The following is a 26739-nucleotide window of genomic DNA, read 5'->3' on the forward strand; positions in this document are numbered from 1 at the left end:
AAGGGGGTGCAGGCTGTGTGTTACCCCTCTGTTACAACATTTTCATCTGTTTCTTCATCTTGCTGAAAATGTTGCCAAGAGTGATAGCATGCACTTCCCTTGGGCTCACACTGCCTTCACTTGGGACCACTGGGGATGAGACCCACCAAGAGAAGGGCTCTCACCTAAACAGCAAGTGGAGCGTGGGAATGACCCCTGACCCACTGCCCAGGGTTGGGGGGGGTTCTCCCCTCCTCCAGTGGGAGTCGGACGGGATGGATGCAGTTTAGTGCTGTGGACTCAGATGTGGCCTCCGGAACGAATTTGTGCCCGAAACCACCTGACCCTTAGTGTCTGTTTCTCCAACTCCCCCTGTATTCTTCTCTTCCCCCCCCCACAAATGCAACTCCCAACTGGATCTTCTGCCTGGAGCCCCCTCTTTCTGCTTGAGTTCCCCAGGCACTTGATCTTATAAATGAGCGAGCCAGGATCCCCCAGCAGTGGAGTGGGGGAGTGAGTGGCGCCACTAAGCCCAGACACGAGTGCCTGACAGTGTCTGGTACCTAGTGGGCACCAAAGACTGAAAGGAAGGATGGAACCCAGGCCACCTGACTGCGAAGCAAACACTTCACCGTTCACGTCTGAAATTCGAATGCTTTTCCCCACATCAGTAAATGAAGTATGGGTTCATCTGAAAGAGAGTTCCAAACGGTCCCAAAATAACCTGAGTTTTATCCCCTTCCTTGTTTTTTCAGTTGTCCTTTCTTCTGTGACTCAGTCCCTTGCATACAGACTATACTTTTTCTATTTTACCAAAATACTTATTCTTACTTCAGGCTTGCTTGCATTTTAGGGCTGGTCCTGCTGCTAATTTCTACCTGGTCTTGATTCTGACCTGTCTGTACCACAATTTTCTTCTTTTCAAATAAGCAGATGACAGTAAATTATCTTTAATCTCTCCTCTTCCAACCCTAATATTCTATGTATCCTTGCGTTTATGACAATAAACACAATGGCTTTTTTTTTTCTCTTTTTTCTTCTGTTTAGGGCTGCAACTGTGGCATATGGAAGTTCCCAGGTTAGGGGATGAATCAGAGCTGCAGGTGCCAGCCTATGCCACAGCCACAGCATATCTGCAACCTGCACCGAAACCTGTGGCAACGCCAGATCCTTAACCCACTGTGCAAGGTCAGGGATTGAACCGTGTCCTCAGGGATACTAGTTGGGTTCTTAACCTGCTGAACCACAGTGGGAACTCCAACACAATGGCTTTTAAAATTGAATGTTTCCACTTTTGGCAATCCAAACTGTTCTAGGAGTTTTAAAAACCTGATTGCTGGTCCCTTCCAAGTGTAATTTACCTTGGGATTGAATAATACACTTGAGCTCTATTAAAAAATCCCATGAACACAAACATCATCTGGCAGCATTATTGAGACTTGAATATTTTTCTCTTTGCTAATGACTCTAAGTAGCAGGACCATAATACTAGCTTGAATGTCTCCATAATGAATGATTGTCTTTGTGTGAAATTAAACCACAGAGATATTATGTAAGATACTGGACTTTGGGATATATTTCGTATCCAGGGTCCATCTAGCTATAAAGAGAGAGGGTTGGTGCCTTAATACCTACCTTCACGAACCCCTGGACAGCTAACTAGAACTTGGAGCCAAACTTCCAGCCCAGCCAGGACATTGCCTGCCTGGTTCCAAACCTCCTCGGACCTCCCGTCCCCAGAACTGGGTCCACTTGGAGATTTGATCTAGCAGCTCCCTACCCCCACGTCTCTGAATGGTCCTTTTTCACATTTCTTCATCTCGTTGTTACGGTGATTTACAAACTGTCCAAGCAAAAATGGCTGTGCTTGTAGATGATCTGGGCAGTTTTCAAAACAAATAAATTTGCCCATCAGAAATCATGCGTTCACATTTCTCATTCTGAATATGTGAAATGCATGGGACCAAGCAGGCCCTCCTTCCGGTCTCTGCTCTGATAACATGACTTTATTCCTCGCTCCACCCATCTCTCACACTCAGCTGCTCTTTTGTCACAGCACCCTGCCTTTCTGACATGCTCAAGTGCCTTCACCACTAAAAAAGAAATAACAGCTTTCCATTGGCCTTTCTTTATCAGAGGCCATGACTCTTGACCCCTCTCTACATTCATTTCCCCAATTCTGGGGAAAGCTAAGATGCTCCTGCATCTCCCAAACCACTGTGATCTGGAATCCCCCACTACTGCCCACGGGGATCCTGATTCTTCCAAGGTCATCAAAGACTGAATCAAAGGGCTTTGGTCCATCCTAGAGGCTAGGCGACTTCTGCTGGGTTTCTGCCTCTGCCCACCCACTCTTAAAATTATCTTCTCTCCTGGCCTATGCTGCCACCCTCTTCTGCTTCTCTTCCCATCTCCTTGGGTCCCATCCTCGGTCTCCTGTTCCTTTGTTTCTCCATCTTGCCCAACATGGCGGTGTTTCCTAGGAGTCTACTTGGCTCTTTTCTGTCTACAAGATGCTCCTACACGTGATCGCATCAAATTCTGTGGTTTTAACAACCATCTGAATATACAGAAATTATCCTCACGTGGATATGTCCAGCTCAGACCCCATCCTGAGCACTGAATCCACCTGTCCAGCTCTATAAGGGACACCATGTAGACCTGTAAACTCAAATTTCCAAACCCAACCTGGGAATCGATCCACTTACTCACTTAGTTAGTGGCATTATTATTCATCCATCCTTTAAGCCAATAGCCTTAATTTCTCCATTTCCATCAACCACCCCACCCTACACCATCTAATTAGCCTCTAAGTTGTGGTGACTAGACCAACATCTTCGTTTGCCCCAAAGTCCTTTCTCTCCACCAAGGTTTCTCCGTAGCTTCCCAAACAGCATTTATACCGCTTTTTCCTTTTCCATCAACCCTGTCCACACCCAGCTGCCTGTTTGTATTATAAAACACAGTTTTGAGATTCCGTTGGGGCTCAGGGGTTAAGGACCTGACCTTGTCTCTGTGAGGATACGGGTTCCATCCCTGGCCTTGCTCAGGAGGTTAAGGACCTGGCGCTGCTGCAAGTTGCAGCATAGTTCACAGACATGGCTCAGATCCAGTGTTGCTGTGGCTGTGGTATAGGCCTGCAACTGCAGCTCCAATTTGACCCAGGAACTTCCATGTGCTGCAGGGGCAGCTGTTCAAAAATAATAATAATTAAAAAATAAAATATAAAATAAAATCCAGTTTGGAGTCTAGGATGGAAAACTTTTATCACTAGCTATAGGGTAATTTCAAATTCTTCATGGTTTGTCCAATGCCGATGTCTTCCACAGATGCTTGGTTTCCATGGGCTCCCCTAACACAGCTATACCCAGGAACAACACTCTCCCTTCCAAGTCCCAAAGTTTGTGCGTACTCATACCTCTGTGCATAACGTACCCTACTCTTTCGGCAAAGCCACCTCCCCTGGTTGACATGTCACATTTCTCCAAGTGAAATTCTGCCACTTCAGTGTCATCTTCTGTGTGAAACCTTCCCTGGCTTCCAGGCCCAAATGAATCCTTCCTGTTTCCTCATGATTATTATTTCAGGTTTTTTGAGTCCTAGGTACACAAAACATTTGGTGCTGTGCTAGGAGAAAGGGTCATAAATAGGTCTTCTTGGAGTTCCCATTGTGGCTCAGTGAAGATCCAGGAAGATGTGGGTTCGATCCCTGGCCTCGCTTGTTGAGTTAAGGATCTGGCATTACTGCAAGGTGCTGCAAAGGTTGCAGACGTGGCTTGGATCCGATGTTGCTGTGGCTGTGGTGTAGGCCTGCAGATGAAGCTCTGATTCGACCCCTAGCCTGGGAACGTCCATATGCCACAAGTGTGGCCCTAAAAAGTAAAAAAAAAAAAAAAAAAAAAAAAAAGGTCTTCTTTCATAGAAGATCTGGAGGCCCAGGATCACAGATGGGAAGCCTTGACTGTGGCCCCAAAACCCACTGTTCCTCCTAGAATTGGATGCCACCTCTCTGCCTTGAGCGTGTCTGCCTGAGAGCACTTGCCATCAGCATCATTGTGACTATGGCAGGTGTGACTGTGACAAGCAGGTCCCCTGCATGATCTCAGACATCCCAACAACAAATTGGAGACAGACACTGCTACTGTCCCCATTTCCAAGTTAAGGAAACTGAAGCTGAAGAATTAGCCTTCTCCCAGATGACAAAGCTAGAAAATGCCAAAATCCAGCCTCAATGCTGGGGCCCTCCCACCGCAGAGCCGGGCTTCTTAACCACGGCACTGTGGTGTCCCATGCTGCTGGGGTGGTTTTTCACAACATAGCGTGGCGCGAGGGTTTGGCAACATCTGCTTCTGATAGTCTACTTCCCCCTTGGTGGGGACACCCCAACTACTTCATCCAGGACACCCTGATCCTGACCACCTGTTGGGATGATTACATTTTGATTTCACTCTATCTGCCGGACTGGACTCCTCCCAGCACCTGTATGTGGGTTTATTTTCTTATCTCCATGTCTCTGACCAGCTCATAGTTGAGGTTTCACTTCCTCCTGTCTGTCTCCTCTCGCTAGTTTGTGAAGGCAAGCCCAGCTGCATGCTCAGATAGGGCAGTGGTTGCTAGAAAACCCAGTCTGTGTATTTGTATCTCATGCAGGTGGAAAATCCTACTCATGACCGCGGGACGGAAATAAGGCAGCCATGCTGGGTGTGCCTTCGACTGAAGCTTTGTTTTGTTCACACACCTTTTACGAATGTTGAATTCTGTGGATTACAGACTTTACCAACGAGAAGAAACTGGAACTGGAACCGTACAGTCTAGGGGAGGGGGAAAGTGGTGCAGAAATGCCCACCACAGGCCAAATGATAAGGTAGACAGGTTGTCTCTGGCCCATTCGACTTTTCTTGAAGGCACTTCTAGTGTTTCTTTTCTTTTTTTCTTTTTTCTTTTGGTGCTTTTAGGGCTGCACCCGCAGCATATGGAGGTTCCCAGGCTAGAGGTCAAATCAGAGCTGTAGCTGCCGGCCTATGCCAGAGCCACAGCAATGCCAGACTTGAGCCATGTCCGTGACCTATACCACAACTCCTTAGCCCACTGAGTGAGGCCAAGGATCGAACCAGCATCCTCATGGATGTTAGTCAGATTTGTTTCTGCTGAGCCATGGTGGAAACTCCCACTTCTACTGTTTCAATGCTTTATTTCACCTTCATGTTGAAAAGCTTTTTTAGGAGAGTACAGAGTTCCTGATTGGAAGTTATTTTCTTGTTTGAAATTTAAGATACCATCTCACTGTCTTTTCTCCTCCCAATTGTCATTGTTGAAAAGTCAGCATTCACTCCACCACTTCCTAAAAGATAATTTCCCACTTACCTACTCCCTTGGCTGACTGTAATATTTTTCCTTTATCTCTAGTTTTTTTTTTTTTAGATAAGTATGTCTTTTCATTTATCCTGCTTGGCTGTTTGGGTTCCTTAGGATTCTTAAGTTGATGCCTTTCATTAGTTTTGGAAGTCCTAATCTTTATCTCTTCAACTCCATTTATTTCATTCTTCCTTCTGGAATTCCAGTAAATGCATGTTACATCTTTTTTTTTTTTTTTTTTTTTTTTTTTTTTTGCTTTTTAGGGCGGTACCTGCAGCATATGGAGTTCCCAGGCTAGGGGTCAAATCTGAGCTACAGCTGCTGGTCTGTGCCACAGTCACAGCAACACCAGATCTGAGCTGATCCTGAGACCTACACCATAGCTCACGGCAATGCCAGATCCTTAACCCACTGAGCGAGGCCAGAGATGGAACCTGCAACCTCATGGTTCCTAGTCAGATTCGTTTCCGATGCGCCACGACAGGAACTCCTGCATGTTACATATTTTATGTATGTCTTCTACATGCCTTAACCTCTCACCCGTATTTTTCATCCTTTTGTTTATACAGGTTTTTTTTTTCCAGATAGATTTTTCTGATATCTTCCATTTCACTCATTTTCTCTTCATCTCTGTCTAATTTGTCTAATATACCAGAAAGAAAACCTTCACTGAGATCTTAATTTTAGCTTTTATATCCATCCAGTTTCAAAGTTTTCAGGTTTGTTTTTTTTTTTTGTCTCTTTGTCTTTTCTAGGGCTGTACCCGCCGCATATGGAGTTTCCCAGGCTAGGGGTCCGATTGGAGCTGTAGCCACCCGCCTACACTAGAGACACAGCAATGCTGGGTCCAAGTGTCATCTGAGACCTACACCGCAGCTCACAGCAACACCAGATCCTCAACCCATTGAGCAAAGTCAGGTATCGAACCCGAAACCTCATGGTTCCTAGTTGTATTCATTAACCACTGAGCCATGACGGGAACTTCTCAGTTGTTTTTTAAAAAATATTTTCAATATCACTTTTTATAATATGCAGCCCTTGCTGAAAGTTTTAAGTTTGACTTTTATTTCCAGAAGTTTCGTAACCACAGTTGTTTACTAACCTGTGCTTGGTAATTTTAGCACCTGGCCCATTAATGTGTTTGTTTTCATTGTCTGCTATTCATGTTGTATCTCATTTACGTTGCATTGTTTCTTCACACGTATGGATATCTTTAATAGTGTGCTTGCTGTTGCATATGAAAATTAATAGTAGAAATGAAGTCTGGGATGAGTTTATCTTCCTCTGAAGAAGAGTATTAATTGCTTATGTCAGATGTCCAAGCCCTAGATACTTTAGGAATACAAGCTTCCTCATGTTATTCTGTGGTTTGAGGGGGGTGGATGCACCCAGGTGACTCAGAGCTGGGATGCAGACTCTGTGAAGGATGGTTGGTTTACCAGGACTCCCACCCTGTTCAGGTCCTGGACTCAAACTTTGCTCCTCTTTGTCCTAATAGGATCTCTGAAGTGCTGCTAACTCCTCCTGGATCAACGAATGCCCCAAGGACAAAAGTAGCCCCCAAAGCAAGCTCACAGCACTCTCAGAAATTTCACATTACTTTGTGAGCTCTTTGTCACATTTAGGAAGAGAACTTAAAATATCACCCAAAGTTTTTAAATTGTCTTTGTCAGGAGACTTACCATTATAGAAAGCAGATGTCTGATACCTTAAGTTTATACAGTACTGTGCCAATTTAGACTGAAGACCCATTTTAAAAGCTTGATACATAGTCATAAATTAACAGAACTTTTAAGTAGATTAAGGATTTAATCTTCTGAAATAATACTTGACATCATACAATTAGATTGGACTGCTATAGAAATTATACAACTTTTCAACTTTTTTGAGTTAAATTTGAAAGCTGGCCAGTTGGAATTTGCGTAGGACTGTCAGGAAACTAAAACAGAAAGAGCTATGAGTCCAAAGAACCTGGTTTCTATTTGAATGAAATGTCTCTACATACAAATGAAAGATGAAAAATCTTTTGTTTAAAAAAAAATGAGGTAACCCTCCAATTTTAAATTAAATCAAAAAGAAAATTTCAACGTACAACCTCATGTACTCTTACTTTAAGCATAAAGCATGAGTTTAAGGTGAGAGTGTATTAAAGTTGTCGGTAGCAACAGAAACATTTTGTCATTGAACCAACTAAGAGCCATGTCCCTTTTCCTCTACCCTCCTCTCTGCATCTATTCTGTCCCATCAGACACTGATTTATTCAAGGAGCAGGTCAGGATCTCCTGGTCTCAAGAAAAGGAGAACCCTGTGAGAACCCCCAGAGACTTAATAATAATTGATTTAAAATTATTATGATAAATCCATTATCCTAATCCATTCTACTTTCCCAATCTTTTTTGCAGCCAATTCTGGCCAAGGAAATGTAAGGGGGCTTCTGTAAACATTTTGCTTTCCTGATTAAAAGCACAGAACAAAGTAGAAACAACTAACACTATTCCTTCTGCTCGTCTTCAGATTTGAACTTAGGATGTTCAGAACTGCTGCAGCCACTTTTTGACCATGAGGTGCCAAACACAAAACAAAATGCCAATACACTGAGAACGCGAGGGCAGTGACTGAGCTACTCAACAAACCTCCTGGTTTAGATATATGTAAAAAAGAAGTATCCTTATATGTTAAGTTGCTATTTGCTGAGTTTCTTATGGTTTGACACTGAAAACACTCCTAACTAACACTCATTAAACATGCTCTCACGACAATGTTGTGGCCCAGACGTGACTGAAGACAATGCTTGAGATGTGTATCACTTACCATGATACAAGAGTCCTGGGGTTCAAGGTCGAAGTCTGTGAAGTTCAGGAGAACACGGTGATTTTTTTCCACCTGAATGAGCCAGGTACACTCAGTGTTGCTCCTATAAGGACTGGGGTAATTTGGAGAATGAATCTCTCCACTGGGAGCCTGGAAAATGCCACCACAACCTGTAGATGGGAGACCCGATTCAATAATGAGTGGAATCCCTGACACACAAAACTTTCTACCACTACCTGGGAGCATAGAACCACTCTTTTTATGGAATCTGTGCTAAACGTTCTGAAGAACTGAATATCCACCATTAATTCACACATCCCAACAAAACAAAGAGGGGTGCCTAAGAAAATACTTCAACTACTCTAAAGACTGATGCCAAAATTATTTTTTAAAATAATGAAAAATAATGCGAATGAAATCATGTTTTCATAAAGCCATGAGATGCCTTTTCGCTGTTGTCTAAAAATATACTGTAAGAATAATATATCTAAGAATTTTGATAATTCCATAGCATATGCTTTTATAAATAATTTAACACCTTCCTTTTAAAACTTCATAGTCTGGGCCTGGTATAGTCACTCAGTTTTTGAATTCCTATGATGTAATCAAACCACTATCAAGGTCTAATGCTATGACCCATTATTTCTTGCATTTATGTTAGTACAAACAATTATTGGGGAAATTCAGTATTATTTTCTGATAATTGAGAATCATTTGGGGTCATCCAAATACTACAAAAATAGAATGTTCATTAAATTCGTGCACAATGAACTTTAGGAATGCTCTAGTGTACTTACCCTATTACCTCTGAGCTGCAGAAGTGGGATCAGAAGGCAGCCTGGAGTCACATCTCTGCTTTGTCACTTTCTAGCTGTGTGACTGGACTGGCCACTAATTTCTCTAAGCTTCAACTTCCTCATTAGTAAGATGAAGGTATGGAATAAACTTTCCTCATAGGGTGGTTGTAATGATTAAAGGAGATCATTCTTAAAGAATAGTTAGAAAAGTGCCTGACCCATAGTAAGTATTCAATAAACATTGCTGTTATTAGTAGTTGTATAGACTAACATTTGCTAAAAGATTCTGGCATTAATATTTTATTTTATTTTATTTCACTATGTTATTTATTTTTTATCTTTTGTCTTTTTTAGGGCCACACCTGCAGCATATGGAAGTTCCCAAGCTAGGGGTTGAATGGGAGCTACAGCTGCCGGCCTACACCACAGCCACAGCAACTTGGGATCCGAGCCATGTCTGTGACCTACACCACAGCTCATGGCAACACTGGATCCCCAACCCACTGAATGATGCCAGGGATCGAACACGTGTCCTCATGGATACTAGTCAGATTCGTTAACTGCTGCATGGTGAAGGGGACTCTTAATATTTTATTTTCAAAATATCTGCCACAGGGAATTTATTTAGATCTTGGACAAAAAGTCACTATATACCAAAGAATAATAATTCCTTAGAACTTTCAAGTTTAACACATACAGCTTTGGTACTGGCCAAGCATTAGAATGTGTAGAGGATGGCCTGAAGTAATGCATCACTTTGCTGATGCCCAAACTGAGGCTGGTGAAGAGGTAGAAGCCCTTTGGAGACTCAGGGTGTCTAGCCAATCACCCTCTGCTGCTTTCACTGTGGATGTGCAAACTTGCAGGGACTGGTTTTCATGGATGAGGTGACTCTTGGGAAGTTAAAAGCTCCATCGCATGTTTCAGCGAAGCATATATGTATGTCAAAGCAGTATATGCCATTAGGGAAGTACAAAGTCATGAGGCTACAGCCTCCTCACAGCTCTTTGAACATGTTATGAAATTAAACAAGGGTGTGGAACATGATGGAAAATAAAATGAGAAAAAGAGTGTATATATACATATGACTGGTCACTTTGCTATACAGCAGAAATTGATAGAACATTGTACATCAATTATAATTTGAAATTTCTTTTTTTCTTTTTTCTTTTTTTTTTTTTTTTGCTTTTTAGGGCCACACCCGCGGCCCTATGGAGATTTCCAGGCTGGGGTCAAAACGGAGCTACAGCTGCTCGCCTACACCCCAGCCACAGCAACGCAGGATCTGAGCCATGTCTGCAACCTACACCACAGTTCGCAGCAATGCCAGGTCCTTAACCCACTGAGCGAGGCCAGTGATTGAACCCACAACCTCATGGTTCCTAGTGAGATTCCTTTCTGCTGCGCCAGGACGGGAACTCCTAAAAATTTTTTAAAAATAAAATAAACAAGGGATCGGTTGAAGTATTTTGAGGTGCCTCCTTGGATCACGCACCTCCAGGGACTGCTCTCCAGGAGACGTTGAAGCCTCGCCCGTTTACAGAGCTGTCGGTCTTGAATCGGAGGGCCAGCTCATTCCCAGTGCTGGAGACCTGCATGGGGTTCTCAGCTGATCTCTGCACACAAAGCTGGGCTATCCTGGGAGAGTGGAAGTCAGGGCCTCCATAGATCTGTGATGGGGTGTAGAAAAAAAGAATTTGAGAGAGCTATTTTGCAATTACAGTCCTTCCCCTGACTCCCGTTGACCACCAGCCTTTAGATTCTATTATTATTAGAGATTGAAAGCTCAGCCCCCCACTGGCTGGGGATGAACTGTAAACTTGAGCTCAATTTTCAAAGGCACTCCCTCTGCCCTCTGAATTAAGTTCACCTGCCCATGAGACACGTGGGTGTTTCATCAGCCAGAACTGCAGGGCTGAACTGAGTAGAAGATTCCAGAATCTTCCTTATCTCCCCTCCTCCCCTTTTTCAAGTCTTCATAGGACTTCCTGCTTTCTTTGGCAAGACGCCTACAGATAATACAGTATCAAGTCTGATTTTCTAATGCTTCTGAGCCCATAGGAATAGTCTTAGCATAAAGCCATTTTATTTGTTCACTGAAGGCTATTGATCACCCTGTTACATATTTAAGATTTTCTATTTGCAATCTGAATTTTTTTATTTTTTATTTTTTTGCTTTTTAGGGCCGGCATATAGAAGTTCCTACAAGCATACAGAAGTTCCCAGCCTAGGGATCAAATCGGAGCTGCAGCTGCCAGCCTACACCATAGCCACAGCAGTGCAGGATCTGAGCCACACCTGCCACCTACATCATGGCTCTCTGCAATGCCGGATCCTTAAGCCACCGAGGGAGGTCAGGAATCGAACCCGCATCTTCATGGAAACTAGTCAGGTTCATTACCGCTGCACCATATTGGGAACTCCCTTCTCTCTCCCTCTCTCTTTTTTTTTTTTTTTTTTGCAATCTGACTATTCCATAAGACTAGGCTCTTAATACAATATTTTTGCTCCTTCAGAAGGAGTGAAAATGTAATCTCTATGAGTGAGTTCTGGAATAGCCTGGGAAGGAAATCCTACAGATCCTTTTGGTGCTGGCTCATGGCAGGACCCTCACAGGAACAAGATCAAGAGCATTCAGCCTCTGCTCAGGAATTGCCCTGGACGCTGCCCAATAGGTCTGTCTCACTTGTCCTCAGATCTTCGAGGCTCCTCCTATTTGCAATTATTTGCCTGACTGGACCCCACACCCCAGTGATACCTTCCTGACAGCAAGCAGGGCCTGGTCTCATGTCCAGCAGGTCACAGGAGGTCTAGCCCTGCCCAGGTAGGGCCTCTGGGGTGCCTCGTATGTGGGTTTCTCAAGGGCCCCTCAGAGACCCAGGGTGTTCGGGGCGGGGGGTGGGGGGGAGGTGAAGCTAAGAATCAAACAGAAGAGGCAGACCCTCTACTTTCAACCTTACCAAACCTGAATTTGTAGGAGAAAGGCCATTTTTGTTGGGAGGTTTCAGGCATCCGGGATCTGGGTCCACCCCCCACTGTCTATGTGGCTGGCTGGGTCCTCAGGCCCCTGGGCTCTGCCCACCCCGAGGGCATCACTCAAGAGTTCTCTGGGGAAAGAGTGAGAACAGGCAGGCTCCTTCTGTGGGGAGTGTGTGATTTGAATCCATAATGATTTCTTTGTCTGATGAATTCCCCCCAGCCATGCGGGAAAGGCTGCCCTGAATGAAACTGCTGTTCTAGGGAGGGCTGAACACAAGGGCCAAATTGCAAAGGAATGAAGCAAGCAGCCTGCTCTGTGCTGATTTTCATGAGGAGGAGCTCTGTTTGGGGAAGGGGGGCCCCCTAAATCCCATCAGAGGCAGTACCGGAGGGAGGGCCCTGTGTGGCCCTTTACATGTACACATGCGCAAAAGGGGGAAACCAGACTGCTTCTGGCTTGGTGCTATTTTCCCCGTTGTTTGGTTTTTTTCTTTTTTAGGGCCTCACCCACAGCATACGAAAGTTCCCAGGCTAGGGATCAAATTGGAGCTTCAGCTGCCAGCCTATGCCACAGCTACAGCAATACCAGATCAGAGCTGCATATGTGATCTAGACCACACCTCACAGGAATGCCAAATCCTTAACCCACGGAGTGAGGCCAGGGATCGAACCCGCATCCTCATGGATACTAGTCAGCTTCGTTTCCACTGCACCACAACAGAACTCTGCTTTCCCGTTCTGGAGGGTCCCCTGCCCCCTGGGCTGGGCTCTGTCCTTAGAGCAGAAACCCAAAGTCTGTGTCCCCAGCATCGCCTCCCTAAATAGCACCTATTTGGAGAGAACTCTGGACACAAGGGTTGAGTTTCAACAAATAAAACTCGCTTGTTAACAAAATGTTCTGTTTTTCCTGTTCAGGGTCCTCCTGAGATCACAACGTGACGGGTATGAGTCGGCCGGGCCCTGGAAGCCTCCAGAAGAATAAACACTGTGCCTTTGACCTTCTTTGCTTCCCCTCTTACTGAGCCAGGCTCACTGGATGGGGGAGGACAGACCAGAGGCCACTCACTGTCCACACCCGCGACTGTCTGTTTCTCCCCCAGGAATGGCTTTCTCATCTGCTCTGGGCCCCATGCGGGCTCCCTTCTCGGGGGCCCAAGTGACATCAGCCAGTGCTTCTCTCCCTGAAATGACAGAAGGGCACTGTGGGCTTCCACAAAAAATCCCAACAGTTAGCACATGACGCTTCAAAAGAGTGCGAAAAGATGGAAAGAATTTCAGGGCGCGGTGCGCTGGATTACAGGGTATGACTCAACTTTGCAGGGGGAAGAAGAATGGGTCTGATGATCAGAGATTAAAAAATGTGTTTTTAGCAAAGGCTCAGGATATAGAACATTTCAAAGCCTATGGTTTTAATCTGTTTTGAACAGTTCTTTCTGCTCTGTTAGCTCCATTTATTGTTACAATCAAGTCAGCATTCCAGGGTTATGAGTAACCACATGGCGGTTGCTTAATGCGATGGGCCACTCTCTGGACACTGGTTTTTTGAGAGGAAAATAGATTGATTCTCGGTGAAACGTGGTGAGACCCTGGTAAGCCCCGTGCCCGGTGACGGTGAGGTCCTACTCGGCTGTGCTCAGCAGAACCGGACAGGGGGATGTGCAGGCCGAGGACAGACAGAGGGACAAAGTCTGCAATGTTTCTAGGCCACGCAGCCACCAGGAGCGAAATATTTTGAAACCTGATGCTCATATGTTATCAGCATCCATGGTATGAGGGATGGAAACAGTCCCTTTTATCTTCATGAGCCCCAATCCATTCCAGTACTTTCTTGATTATTTGCAGAGATGTCCAACAGGATGGGGAGGAGGCAGGGGGAAGTCAGGAAGGGGTACTCGCTGCAGCCTGAAGAAAAAAACTTTCCCAAACATTTAAGGGCCTTCAAATAGGCCCTCAAACCCCGGTTTGATGGAACACAGGGGACCTGTGTTCAAACTGTCCTGAAAAACGTAAGCCCCAAGCAGACGGCAGCCTCTTCTCATAGCCCATCCTGTGCGGGACCCTGTCTGAATGTTGCTCCCCCCACCTCCCCCATCTCCCACCCCCCCAACCCCCGGGGCTCTCCCTTTGTCCCTCTGTCCCAGGGCTGCCTGCTGGGAACAGCCCTGCTCTTCGCTTTCTCACGTAATGGGTGTGACAAAGCCAAAGCACAATGAACTCATTTACGTTGTGCCAAGCGGGCAACCATCCCACGGGCTGTGGGACGTGAAAATCAAGGGTGAGGAAGACTGCACAGCAGTGTGGAAAGGTCCACTGCCAGCCCTTTGTGCCTGCGAAGGGGTGTATGCCGAGAGATGGAGCCGGGGACGTTCCAGGGACGGTCCGGGGACCGAGAGATGGAGCTGGGTGATGGTTATTCCTACTTCACACCCTGAGTGTGAATTTCGGGAGCCGCCCTGTTCTCTCCTTCTAAGAAACTGCTCCTCTTCGGAGCTGGAGCCGTGACGGGGCTGCAGGACTTCCGAGAGGCCAAGGGTACAGGTTTGGCCCAAGGACTCAGCGGCTGTCTCAGATTTCACGGACTGCAGCATTGTTCTCCTTTGCAGAGACTTGAGCTGCTAAGGCAATTCCTGGGGACCTTGCGCCCACTCAGAGAGGGTCTGCGAGGACCCGATTTCTTTTCAAGGAGAGAACTTGTTTTGGAATTAAGTAAGGTCTTTCAAAAGTCCTGTAAACAAGCCACGCATTTCAATAGCTTGCACACTGCCCGCCTCTACCTTCTTATCCTGGCTGCCGTGCAGAGTGTCGCAGTGGACGGACTCAGTTCTCAGCTCTTCTACTCACCAGCCTTGTGGCTGTGGAAAAACCCATCCACTGTCTTGGGCCTCTGTTTTGACAACAGTCAAATGGGGACCGAATTCCTCTCCGATCTCCTAGGATCAGTTGACATCCAAATTGGAAAATGGATGTCAAAATCCCTTTGCAAATGCCCAAAAATGTACATTATTACGGTGGTTCAATCAGAGACTTGAACGTTCTCCTTTATCTCGCAAATATATATCCGGTGTTTACTATTTGCCAAGGGCTCTGTGGCTCTGGGGGTATAGCCATAAGAAACAATAAAATAAAATCAAACAAATCCCCGGGCCTCATGGAGCTTAAGTCTACCAGACCACAGAACCCTGTGGTGACCGGCCACCGCAGCCCCTATAGCAGAGGGGACGGACGTTTCCAGTGCCCTAGGAAGTCATCCAATGACTAGACGCCTGTAGTCGACAGCTGATTACAATCGGTTCTCAAAGGCCAATGGAATTATCTGAGATAAACCATTCACAGCCGTGTTGGAAAAGTCACAGGCATGTGAAAGGAAACTCAACAGCACTAATTATTGGAAAAAATGTGAACCCACTGTTGTGTTCTGTCTTACAGCTATCATGTAATTCAAACCTACTTCGACGTATCACGTCATACGTCTTGGAATGGCCAACATCAAGGGTCTACAAATAATAAATGCCAGAGAGGGTGTGGAGAAAAGGGAACCCTCCCATCCCGCTGGTGGGAATGTATATTGGTGCAACCATATGGAGGACAGTATGGAGGTTTCTTAAGAAACTAAAAACAGGAGTTTCTGCTGTGGTTCAGCAGTTAATGAACCCAACTACATCCACGAGGATGCAGATTCAATCTCTGGCCTTGTTCAGTGGGTTAAGGATCCGGCGTTGCTGGGAGCTGTGGTGTAGTTTGCAGACACGGCTCAGATCCCAAGTTGCTGTGGCTGTGGTGTAGGCTGGCGGCCACAGCTCCGATTTGACCCCTAGCCTGGGAACCTCTGTATGCTGCAGGTGCAGTCCTAAAAAGACAAAAGACCAAAACAAAAACAAGCAAACAAACAAAAAACCCAGCTAAAAATACAACTACCATGTGACCTAGCAATCCTACTCCTGGGCATATATCCCAAGGAACCATAGTTTGAAAACATACATGCACCTCAATGTTCATTTAGCACTATTTACAATAGCCAAGACATGGAAATAACCCATGTGCCCATCAAAAGATGACTGGTTTAAGAAGATGTGGTGTACATTCATACAATGGAATATCAGCCATAAAAAAAGAATGAAATAACGCTGTTTGTAGAAAACGAATGGACCTAGAAATTATCTAAGTGAAGTAAGTCAGAGAAAGATAAATACATGAGATCACTAATATGCAGAATCTAATAAAAAATGATTCAAAAGAACTTTAAAAAAGAAAGAAAAAAAAAAAGTCATGGGGGATTCCTCTGCCCACTGCCAGGTCCTGCCCCAAGCTCTGCCTCCTCTCTGAACTCTGCCACCACTGCCCTTCCTAAGGAAGCCTTCTCAGACTGGAAGTGTGGGGCACTGACAATCCCAGGTGCCACCTCCATCAATGGGAATGGATTTGGGGGACTTTTCTTAGAGGGATGATTCTGATGAGCAGACCTCAGAGGCCTGGCAGGATTAAGCCCAAGGAGTCCACAGGGACCCCTTTCACTGGCTCCTCCTCCTCACCCTCCCTCCCCTGTGCCCTCACTTCTACTTCCTGGTACCACTGCCTCCTTCAACTCCCTGCCACCACGCCCTGCAGGCACTGCCTTTAGGGAAACCCAAGCTATGATATTAACCCCATTTGTCTGCATGCATCATATACGGAGGGTGGAGCCTCATCACCACGTACCGGAGTAGAACACCACTGGCCATGGGCAAGAATGTGGGGAATCTGGCGAGTGATGTCCACTTCCCTTCCCCAAGCTGAAACGCACAGAAAACAATCTCAAATCCTACCTCCAGGACGTCGAAGTTGCAAGTTGCGTGATATTCCACATCGAAGTCGTGGATGGTGAGCTGAATGCTACTCCCGGGGGAGGAGTGAATGTACCAGATACACTCCTTGTTGGCGGGGTACCCCACAGGGTAGCCAGGACTACTGAAGGTGCCAGTATCGCCAGACAGCTCTCCACCACAACCTGTTAGAACAGCAGGGCTCGGTCAGGTCAAAGAGGGCATCAGGCACTGGGAAAAACTCAAAAATCCAACCATGCAAGAAAAAAACAGAAAATGCATCATGTCTAATTTAGGCAAAAAATTATAAAGCCATAATAAAGTTTTAATTAAGTAGTATTAAAACAATGAAAAAAATCATGGTTATAGCTTATTACATTTATTCTTTTTCTTAAAAAATACTCTGATTATAAACTGTGGTGCAAAAATTCTCAGTCCTTATTCTCTCCACATCAAACTTTTGGTAGTATCTTCAAAATGTCATTCTAATTTTTTTTCCCCCACTGTACAGCATGGGGACCAAGTTACACATCATTCTAATTTTTAGATTTTCTTCATTATATTTAGGTAAGACTTTCCTAGTAGGAGGTACAATGCTCTCTGTGAGTGGTCTACAGCAGGTCCCCTGGTCTTCAGTTTCCTTGTATATAATATGTCATCTCTAAGTCCTTTCAGACCTAAGATGTGGAATTCTGAGTGCTTAAAATCCTCACTTGTGTATGAGAGACAGTAGGCAATAAAAAAGTATATGTGGAACCCCAAAACCTTCACACAGGTGTTTAAAGCAGCTTTATTCATAACTGCTAGAACTTGGAAGCAACCAAGATATCCTTCCGTAGCTGAATTAGATGAATAAATTGTCGTGCATACAGACACTGGGGTATTTTTTTTTTTTTTATGGCCACACTTGCGACATATGGAAGTTCCTGGACTAGGGGTAGACTGGGAACTGCAGCTGCAGGCCTACGCCACAGCCATAGCAACACTGGATTTGAGCCACATCTGTGACTAACACCGTACATAGCTTGTGGCAATGCTGGATCCTTAACCCACTGAGTGAGGCCAGGGATAGAACCCACTTCCTCATAGAGACTATATCCAGTTCTTAACCTGCTGAGCCAAAAGGGGAACTCCAATACTGGGTATTACTCAACACTAACAACAAATGGCCTATCAAGCCACAAAAACACATGGAGGAAACGCACAGGCATACTAATCAGTGAGAGAAACCAGTCTGAAAAGGCTACACGCTGTCCTGTCCTAGCTGCATGACATTCTGAAAAAGGTAAAACTGGAGATAGTATAATGATCTGTGGTTGCCAGGGGCTCAAGGGTGAATTGGTAGATTGCCGAAGACCTGTAGGGTGAAACTACTCTTTACGATACCATCATGGTGGCCATACATCATCATAAATCTGTCAAAACCTATAGAAGGTACGACATCAGGGGTGAGCCCTAATGGAAACTATGGACTTTGGGTGATAACGACGTGTCACTGTAGGTTTATCAGCTGTCACAAATGTCTCCTCTAGTGGGGATGGTGCTAGTGGGAGATCTGTGCAAGGGTGGAGACAGAAGTTCATGGGAACCCTGCCTTCCCCTCAGCTTTGCTGTGAACCTAAAGCTCTTCTTAAAATAAAGTCTATTTGAAACAACAACAACAGGAGTTCTTGCTGTGGCACAACAGGATGGGTGCTGTCTTGGGAGCTCTGGGATGCAGGTTCGATCACTGGCGTGGCACAGCGGGTTACAGATCCAGTGTTGCCACAGCTGTAGCTTAGGTTGAAACCACAGCTGCAATCTCATTCCTGGTCCTGGAGCTCCATACGCCATGGGGCAGCCAACAACAACGACAACAACAACAACAACAACGATTTAAGTCCCGACCCTGGAAACTTACACCTAAAAACCAACCAACGAAACAAAAAACCTGAACCATAAAAGCCCAAGCATGGAAAAAGACTCCATCATATCCTTTATGAGCGTTTCTACATCATTATAACGAATCATTAAATGCTACAACATTGGGTACCCAGTAAAACACTGTCACCACTTCATGTTTAGGTGCACTTCACAGGTATTTTATTTTATTGCTTTTGTCTTTTTAGGGCTCCACCCATGGCATATGGAGGTTCCCAGGCTAGGGCTTGAGTTGGAGCTGTAGCTGCCGGCCTATGCCACAGCCACAGCCATGCCAGATCTGAGCCGTGTCTGCAACCTACACCACAGCTCATGGCAACACCAGATCCTTAACCCACTGAGCAAGGGCAGGGATCAAACCTGCGTCCTCATGGATACTAGTCAGATTCATTTCCACTGCGCCACAATGAGAACTCTGGTATTTCCTATTTTAATACCCATAATAACCCCATGAAGCAAGTCGTATTATCATCTCCATTCCTCAGATGGGCAAATCAATGCAAACGCAGGGCAAGTGGCATGTCCAAGGTTACCTGGCTTGTGACTGGTGAGGCCAGGACACCGATCCACACAACCTGGCAGTGCCAGGGTATTTAATTACCACTCTACAGACTCACTAGTTTGTAGGAATTCGGAGATTTCAGAAGGGAGAGGGAGAGAAAAATTTATGGGATAAGTAGAATTTGAGGAAGGCTCAAATTTTAAAGACCAAATTAGAAAAAATAAAGATAAAATTGGGGGAAAAAAAGATAAATTTCTTTTCCAACAGCAAATTTTGGTGTTTCACAAAAACAGTGTTCTCTTCACATACCTGATCTTCCTTTTCTATTTTTCAGAACACTCTTTATTGGTTGGTAGATTCTGCCAGGCACCTACCTTCCCCTACTGTGCATCGAGGCTCATGTTTAAAAATGACAATGCCACCTCGCTCCACGGTGAATGTATGTGCATTTTCACATGAACTGACTTAAAATGTAAGGCAGAAAAGCGGAGGTGATGTCTTCTCTCCACTTTATGCAAATTCATCTGTACACAGAGTTAAGAAAAAGTGTTTTAAAAGTTTTTTTTTTTTTAAAAATAGCCTCCATACAGAATCTCCTCTTCACTGAAAAGAGCTGAGAACTCTAAGACGAATCCTGATGGGGTCAAGAAATCTGATTCCAGCTCAACCATCTTCTTGAGCTGCCAGTTTCCTGCTTCTGTTTGTGTTTTGAGACTTCCGTCACCCAGGGCAGTCTCCCGCCTATAAAGTTTCTACTTTTATTTCTGGTGAAAGTCCAATGAAAAAGATATTTAAAATTAGATGCGCCAACATTGTTTATGGACTCTGGTGAATGTTAAAAAAAAAAATGTAAGTGCCGTGAAGATTAGAAAATATGTTTCCTACTACAACAATCCATGGAAAATATTCCCAGAGCCAAAACCAGCACAGATTATATGTGTGCTCAGCACCACTGCACAACCCCAGGGGGCACCAGGCACAACACATTCCATCAGATGCTGCTCTCTGGATGGTACAACACGGTGGCCCATATAAAGCATCTTTAGATGTAGCATCTCTTACCAAAATGCACTATGGGTAAGCAAAGCCTTTTTTTTTTTTTTCCCAGCCTACATCTTTAGCTCCCATGGTTCTTGATTCAGCTGTATCAGATAAATAATCTAACGAAAAAAAATCTTTGGAGGAAAATAACTCTGGCCCCAGAGCATCAAAGAGAAGAAGGAAATGGAAGCTTGGATATCTCATCTCTGCATTTTTATTTAGCTTCAGTTCATCAGATAATCGAATTCATTTTTTTTAATCATAGATGATTCAAATAAAAGTCTGTACAATATTTTTCCACTGTCTTTTCCAATTGTTTTAGGTTTCCTTGTAAATTCCTTTGCAAACAACAGGATACTGATACCCTTAAACTAGTTGTTATAAGCTGGAATGATAATATCAGATTCTTGGCAGTCAGTGATGCTTTGAAAAATGACAGTACTTGTTTTATTCACCCACTTACAGCTCTGGAGACCCACAGTGTATTTTTTCCTAAGATTTAAAACAAACATAAACAAGGTTTATAAAAAACCAAAGCCCAATGTTATTTTTAGGTATGTGGGCTCTGTGCTCTCTTCTCATGAATAGCACTTATGTGTGTGCCTCCTAAAGAGAAATTCCAGTGTTACTAAAAGTAATCCTGAATTGGGGAAAAATATTGTGTGGTTGTGAGAAGGAGAGAAAGAAACTGTTGGAGACTGAAGCTTTCTTTGTCTCCTCCATAATCTCACAACCTCTGAAGTTTAATATCTCAAAAGGTAACAACTTTTGGATTTAAAAGTTCACATCAAATACAAAATAGAATAAATTTGAGTGGTATTTGATGGTTAAAAAAACTATAAAGTACTGAAAGATAAAATTAATTCTGATAATTATCATAGAAATTTAACTCCTTCTTTGCATTTCTAAATTTTGAAAGAGATTAAAAAAAACTTTCCAATTGCCATTCATTCATTTATTCACCGACTCAATCAATAGTAAATGAACAAATGCCATAGTACAAGCAGTGCTAAAGAGGCCAGGTGTATACAATGTCTCTAGAAGAAAATCCATCTGTAGACATAAGAAGTGTTCTTACCACATGCCCTCTTGCAATCATTCTTTCTGCTTTTCTTTCAGTTTGCAAAGAGTAACTTCAATAAGTTTTGATTTGGAAAATGAAATCCGTGAATTCTGTTTTATCCTTCACAGGCTAATCGATGCTAGGCTATAAGGAAGACTACATAAATCATGTTGAGTTGCTAAAAGATATTTTAGAATTTGCTAGTTTCAGTAGTATGATATCAGCATAATTTTCTGAGGGTACTAGGTTTGGTCCACAGAGAGCCTGTAATCACCATTTAGCCAGTTCTACCCCACTCTCCTGGTATCATTTCTTTTCCCTAGATTTTGGGATTATTTTTTTCTTTCTCTTTTTGTCTTTTTAGGGCTGCACCCAAGGCATATGGAGGTTCCCAGGCTAGGGGTCTAATCAGAGCGGCAGTTGCTGGCCTATGCCAGAGCCACAGCAACACCAGATCCAACTCATGTCTGTGACCTACACTGCAGCTCATGGCAACGCCGGATCCTTACCCCACTGAGCGAGGCCCAGGATGGAACCCGCAACTTCATGTTCCTAGTCTAATTTGTTTCCGCTGCCCCATGATGGCAATTCCGATTCTTGGATTTTTCTTAACAAATGTGTACTTGATATCAAGCAAAAGAAAATTATATCAATATGTATCTTTACAATATATAATGATATCGATTTTGCCTATGCTCTAAGTGACAAGGAAAAACATATTAACAAAATTAACAAAATTTCTGTTAACCAAAAAAAAAAAAAATTAAATATGTGATCAATTTTTTTCACAATTTGTTTACAAATTCAGGCTATTTTTAGGCTACCAGTGAAACATGAGAACATGAATTTGGAATTGGGTGATAATGGATAAAAATGAAAAACTGAATTCACACCAAAATTTGAACTTTTTAAATTATAAATGAAAGCAAACAACAACTATACTTCACAATAAATAGCAGAGTTTTTTTTAAAGACTATATAAGGTGAGTCTTTTAAATTGTTCTCATACATTGTTTTCCACTTAATTAGTTGTGGAAAAGGGAAAAAGTTAGTGTAGGAAATGTGATTTGGAACCTACATCAACACCTCCTATCCCACTGCCAGTTAAAAGAAACAGTGAGATCATCCCCCAAATCCTATTGTGTGTATTTCTAAAGGAGAGGTAACATGTCCCAAACACTGAAATGAATCGAAAGCTAAATGATTTAATTCTGCCTCATCAATAATATCTTGTTTCTCCTGAATAGCAAAGCTGTTCATTTTATTTGATTTACTATTTCTGCATATTGTGTGGTAGAGACAAGTTTGGGTTTTGCTTTCTTTTGAATAAAGATTGTGGAATTCAAAACTACACTTATTTGGTAAGCTGCTTTACCTATGGAGTTGTTATCAGCTGCCAAGATATAATACTAAAACCTTTCCACATAAACAAGTGTCCTAATTTTTCTTTCCTATTAAAATTACGTTTATTTGGGGACAGGAAACGGGTGTTTGTTCACTGTACTATCTCCCTTGGTGTGCGGTTCAGGACTTGATAATCTCTTGTAAAAATACAATTTCTCCAGAATGAGTCACAGAATAAAATGTTTCCAAATCCATCTGCCTATATTAAAGACGGAAACAACAAGGCTTCTGGAAAAGCGCAGGTGTCTACATTTCATTTAGAGTAGAAATAATGGTCCAGAGACACCTTTGAAAATCAAAACCAAGGACACAGTTGTGAAAATAATTTAACAGGATATGCAATAATTTTTAAAAAATCATGTCATGGTCAGTCATGTCTGAGACCTTGGGTAAGTGTGACCAGGGGTCATGGGAAGGGTCGGAAAGAGAAACAGAGGAGAGATAAGGCTGGAGATGAAAGAATTTATACCCACCAGCAAGTATCAGGCAATAACAAAGTAGCTGATGTTTAGACTCCTACTCTCCTCACCATCATCACATGACCTATCTGAGTAATAAAATGTAGAGCAATAGAGAAGTTTTCTAGGACCGGGCTTCAGTCATTTAAAACAGATGGCGGTGATCTAGGAAAGCACTGCAGAACAGAATAGTTCTATTTTAATTCATAATTACATGATGAAAATATTAACCAAGGAGTAGACATGGGGTGATAAATGGAGTTCCGAGGGATACATAGAAGAAATGGAGATGAGTGGCTCTTTGCACCCAAGTGGTAAGAGAAGACTTTCATGGAGGAGATGACATCCTTTCAGAGTTGCCTAAGTTATGCGAGAACTTGCAAAACGTTTGGAAATATAAAGTAAGGCACAGACCAGGGCATAAGACAAAACAGATTCCAACCCTGGCTGTGCTGCTCTTTGGGTAACTAAGTTAACCTTTCTGAGGCTCAGGGTCTTCTTCATCTCTAACAGTATCAGGACTCAGCCTCAGAGGGTTGTGATACAGATTAAATGAAAATACCCAAAAGTGTCTTGCATATGACGGCCACTCCAGGTATGCTGTGTATTACAATTGAGGGGTTCATCTAGATCTTGGAGGAGGCTACAGAAAGACTTGGAATTGAAAAAAGGAATTACCGTACCAGCTCAAGGGCCATCATGAATAGCCAATAAGAGATAAGAAATCACTTGTTCATGAAGCTGCAACAAAGACAGTTCATCTTTGAATGGTGGTTCACAGTTTGTCACTGTGCTTTTAACAAGCACATGATCTTATTTGAAATTCATAACAATTCTATGAGGTAGGCAAGATTGATCATGGTGGGTCCATTTTAGAGATGAGCAAAGTGAGGCTCCAGAAGGCTTCTGGACTTGTCACTCACATAGTGGATGGCAGATCTGGGCTCCACCTTCCCCCACCCCTGCCCTCTGCCAACCTCTCCTACCCCCAACCCCTCAACTCCTAGTTCAGCCTTCCCTCCACGATGCCTGGTTGGGCATTTCGCCCCAAAGGGCCTGGGTTGGCAGTGTTAAATACCGCCCTTATTACTGTTCTGCCCATCTACTGAGGAAACAAATCACCATGGCAATCAGGACAAAAAATAAACAAAGCAAAAATATTTTTCATTTAATGTGAGGTGTATCTGACCAATATTAACATCATCAGACATCAGCTGAACTAGACTAAATAATGTCCTCAAGAGAATCGTATGTTATTCTGTTTTCTTTAGTTAATTTTTATAAAATTTTTAGTACTGGTGACTGATAATCTATTTGATTCCATTCTCCTCTAAACTCCCAGTCATTAGCTGAAAGGAAACGATTTCCTTATCAGCAGGAAGCACGCCGATCTACTGAACTCAAACAAGAAAGAGTTAAAAGTTGCTGCTAAACCTGTGAAGATAACTTAAATCTTTTGCATGAAAGAACTTTGCTAACTTGGTGTTGGGTTTTTTTTTTTCCTTTTGTTTTGTTTGGCTTGATCTGAAATGAGCAATGAGCTAAAAACTTCCAGAACAACAGCAACAAAAAAGCATAGTTTATGTATGTTCTATCCTCGAAGGCTGGGGTGGCTGCTGAGATTTTTTTTGTTTTCTGTTTTTAATAAAAGCAAATTGGCAATGAGACAGCAAAACGGAATTAGAGGCACAAAGTTTTAAGAGCACATTCTGTATTTCCTGCAATTAAAATTGCTCAAGCGCAGTCAACGCTTTACACTTGGCGTTTTCCTAAAACTGTGTTCCCTAAACCGATAGCACTGGGAGGGCTGCCAGCTTGGCAGTGACCTGGCCAAAGCCCATGAGGCTGAAGGAAAGGGAGCAGAGGACAGACCCAGAGAGGACATCTTCACATCCTCAAACTTCTGAGGGAAACGTCTGAGCGACCAGTGGTCAGTGTGACAAAGAAGCTGGAAAGCCGAAGAATAGTAAAAGAGTAAATTCTAAACAACAAAGGGTGATGCTCATATACTTCATTAAAAAGAGTGATTTCTACTTGAATAGTTTTTCTATAACATAAAAGTAAAAATTTTTTTCTTCTCCGAAACTTTAAGAGGCGACTACCTAGTTAGACAATTTCTCTCTGACATACAGAGGCGGTGGCAGGTGATGGGAGTGGGGTCCCAGGAAGGAGTTACCAGTAAGGACTCTTCTTGCAAGTCCAGGTATGGGGCAGGTATACTCTGAAATGGTGACAAGGAGCTCAGAGTTTGGGAAAGGCCAACCCCAAACAAGATTGAACTACTTCCCAGAGAACACAGGCCTCACTGCTGATTTATCCGTGAGACAGGCAAATAATACATTTACAGCAAATTTCAATAGAAATCTTCAGGTTGGGCTGGAATAGAGGTGGAGACAAACACGAACTCCTTAAAAGGGCCCAAAAGTCAGACATTACTGATTTGATTTTATCAGTTAATTCCCCAACAGTCTAAAAGTGTATGTTTACACGAAAAGATGCTCAACACTGCTAATTATTACAGAAATGCAAATCAAAATGACAATGAGGTACCACCTCATGCGAGTCAGAATGGCCAACATCAAAAAGTCTATAAATAACAAATGCTGGAGAGGATTTGAAAGAAAGAGAATTCTGCTACACTGTCAATGAAGATGTAAGCTGGTGCTACCACTATGTAGAACAGTATGAAGAGTCCTCAGAAAACTAAATATAGAAATACCATATGATCCAGCAATCCCACTCCTGGGCATATATCCAGACAAAACTATAATTTGAAAAAATACATGCATCCTAATGTTCATTGCAGCACTATTTGCCATAGCCAAAACATGGAAATAACCTAAATGTCCATCGATGGAGGAAAGGATAAAGAAGATGTGGTACATATATATGATGGAATACTACTCAGTCATCAAAAAGAACAAAATAATGCCATTTGCAGCAACGTGGATACAACTAGAGATTATCATACTAAGTGAAGTCAAACAGAGACAGACAAATATCATGTGACATCATTTATATGTGGAATCTTAAAAAAATGATACAAAGGAACTTATTCACAAAACAGAAACAGACTCAGACTTTTAAAACCAACCTATGGTAACCAAAGGGGAAGGGTAGGGGTAGGGATGGATTGGGAGTTTGGGACTGGCACATGCACACTATGGTGTATAGAATGGATGGTCAACAGGGACCTGCTGTATAGCACAGGCAAATCTACTCAATATTCTGTGGTAGCCTATATGGGAATGGACATGTGTATATGTATAACTGAATCATTTGGCTATACAGAAGAAATTAACACAACACTGTGAATCAACTATACTTCAACAATTTTTTTTTTGTCTTTTTGCCTTTTCTAGGGCTGCTCCCGTGGCATATGGAGGTTCCCAGGCTAGGGGTCGAATCGGAGCTGTAGCTGCTGGCCTGCACCACATCCACAGCAACTCGGGGTCTGAGCCGCGTCTGCAACCTACACCACAGCTCATGGCAATGCTGGATCCTTAACCCACTGAGCAAGGCCAGGGATCGAACACGCAACCTCGTGGTTCCTAGTTGGATTTGTTAACCACTGAGCCACGAAGGGAACTCCCAACAAAAATTTTTTAAAAGATAAATAAAACTGGGATAC

General features: G+C 43.4%; 1 protein-coding gene across 1 annotated transcript in view; it reads right to left on the reverse strand.

Annotated features, from left to right (window-relative positions):
- The window catches only part of CUBN (cubilin), a 311762-nt gene that overhangs the window by 157133 nt on the left and 127890 nt on the right, over positions 1–26739 (reverse strand). The window contains 3 exon segments of the mRNA XM_021064811.1: positions 8146–8315; positions 10438–10612; positions 16724–16905. Coding sequence (XP_020920470.1) covers positions 8146–8315; positions 10438–10612; positions 16724–16905 — 527 coding nt within the window.

Source organism: Sus scrofa, chromosome 10 (genome assembly GCF_000003025.6).
Source record: "Sus scrofa isolate TJ Tabasco breed Duroc chromosome 10, Sscrofa11.1, whole genome shotgun sequence".
NCBI lineage: Eukaryota > Metazoa > Chordata > Mammalia > Artiodactyla > Suidae > Sus > Sus scrofa.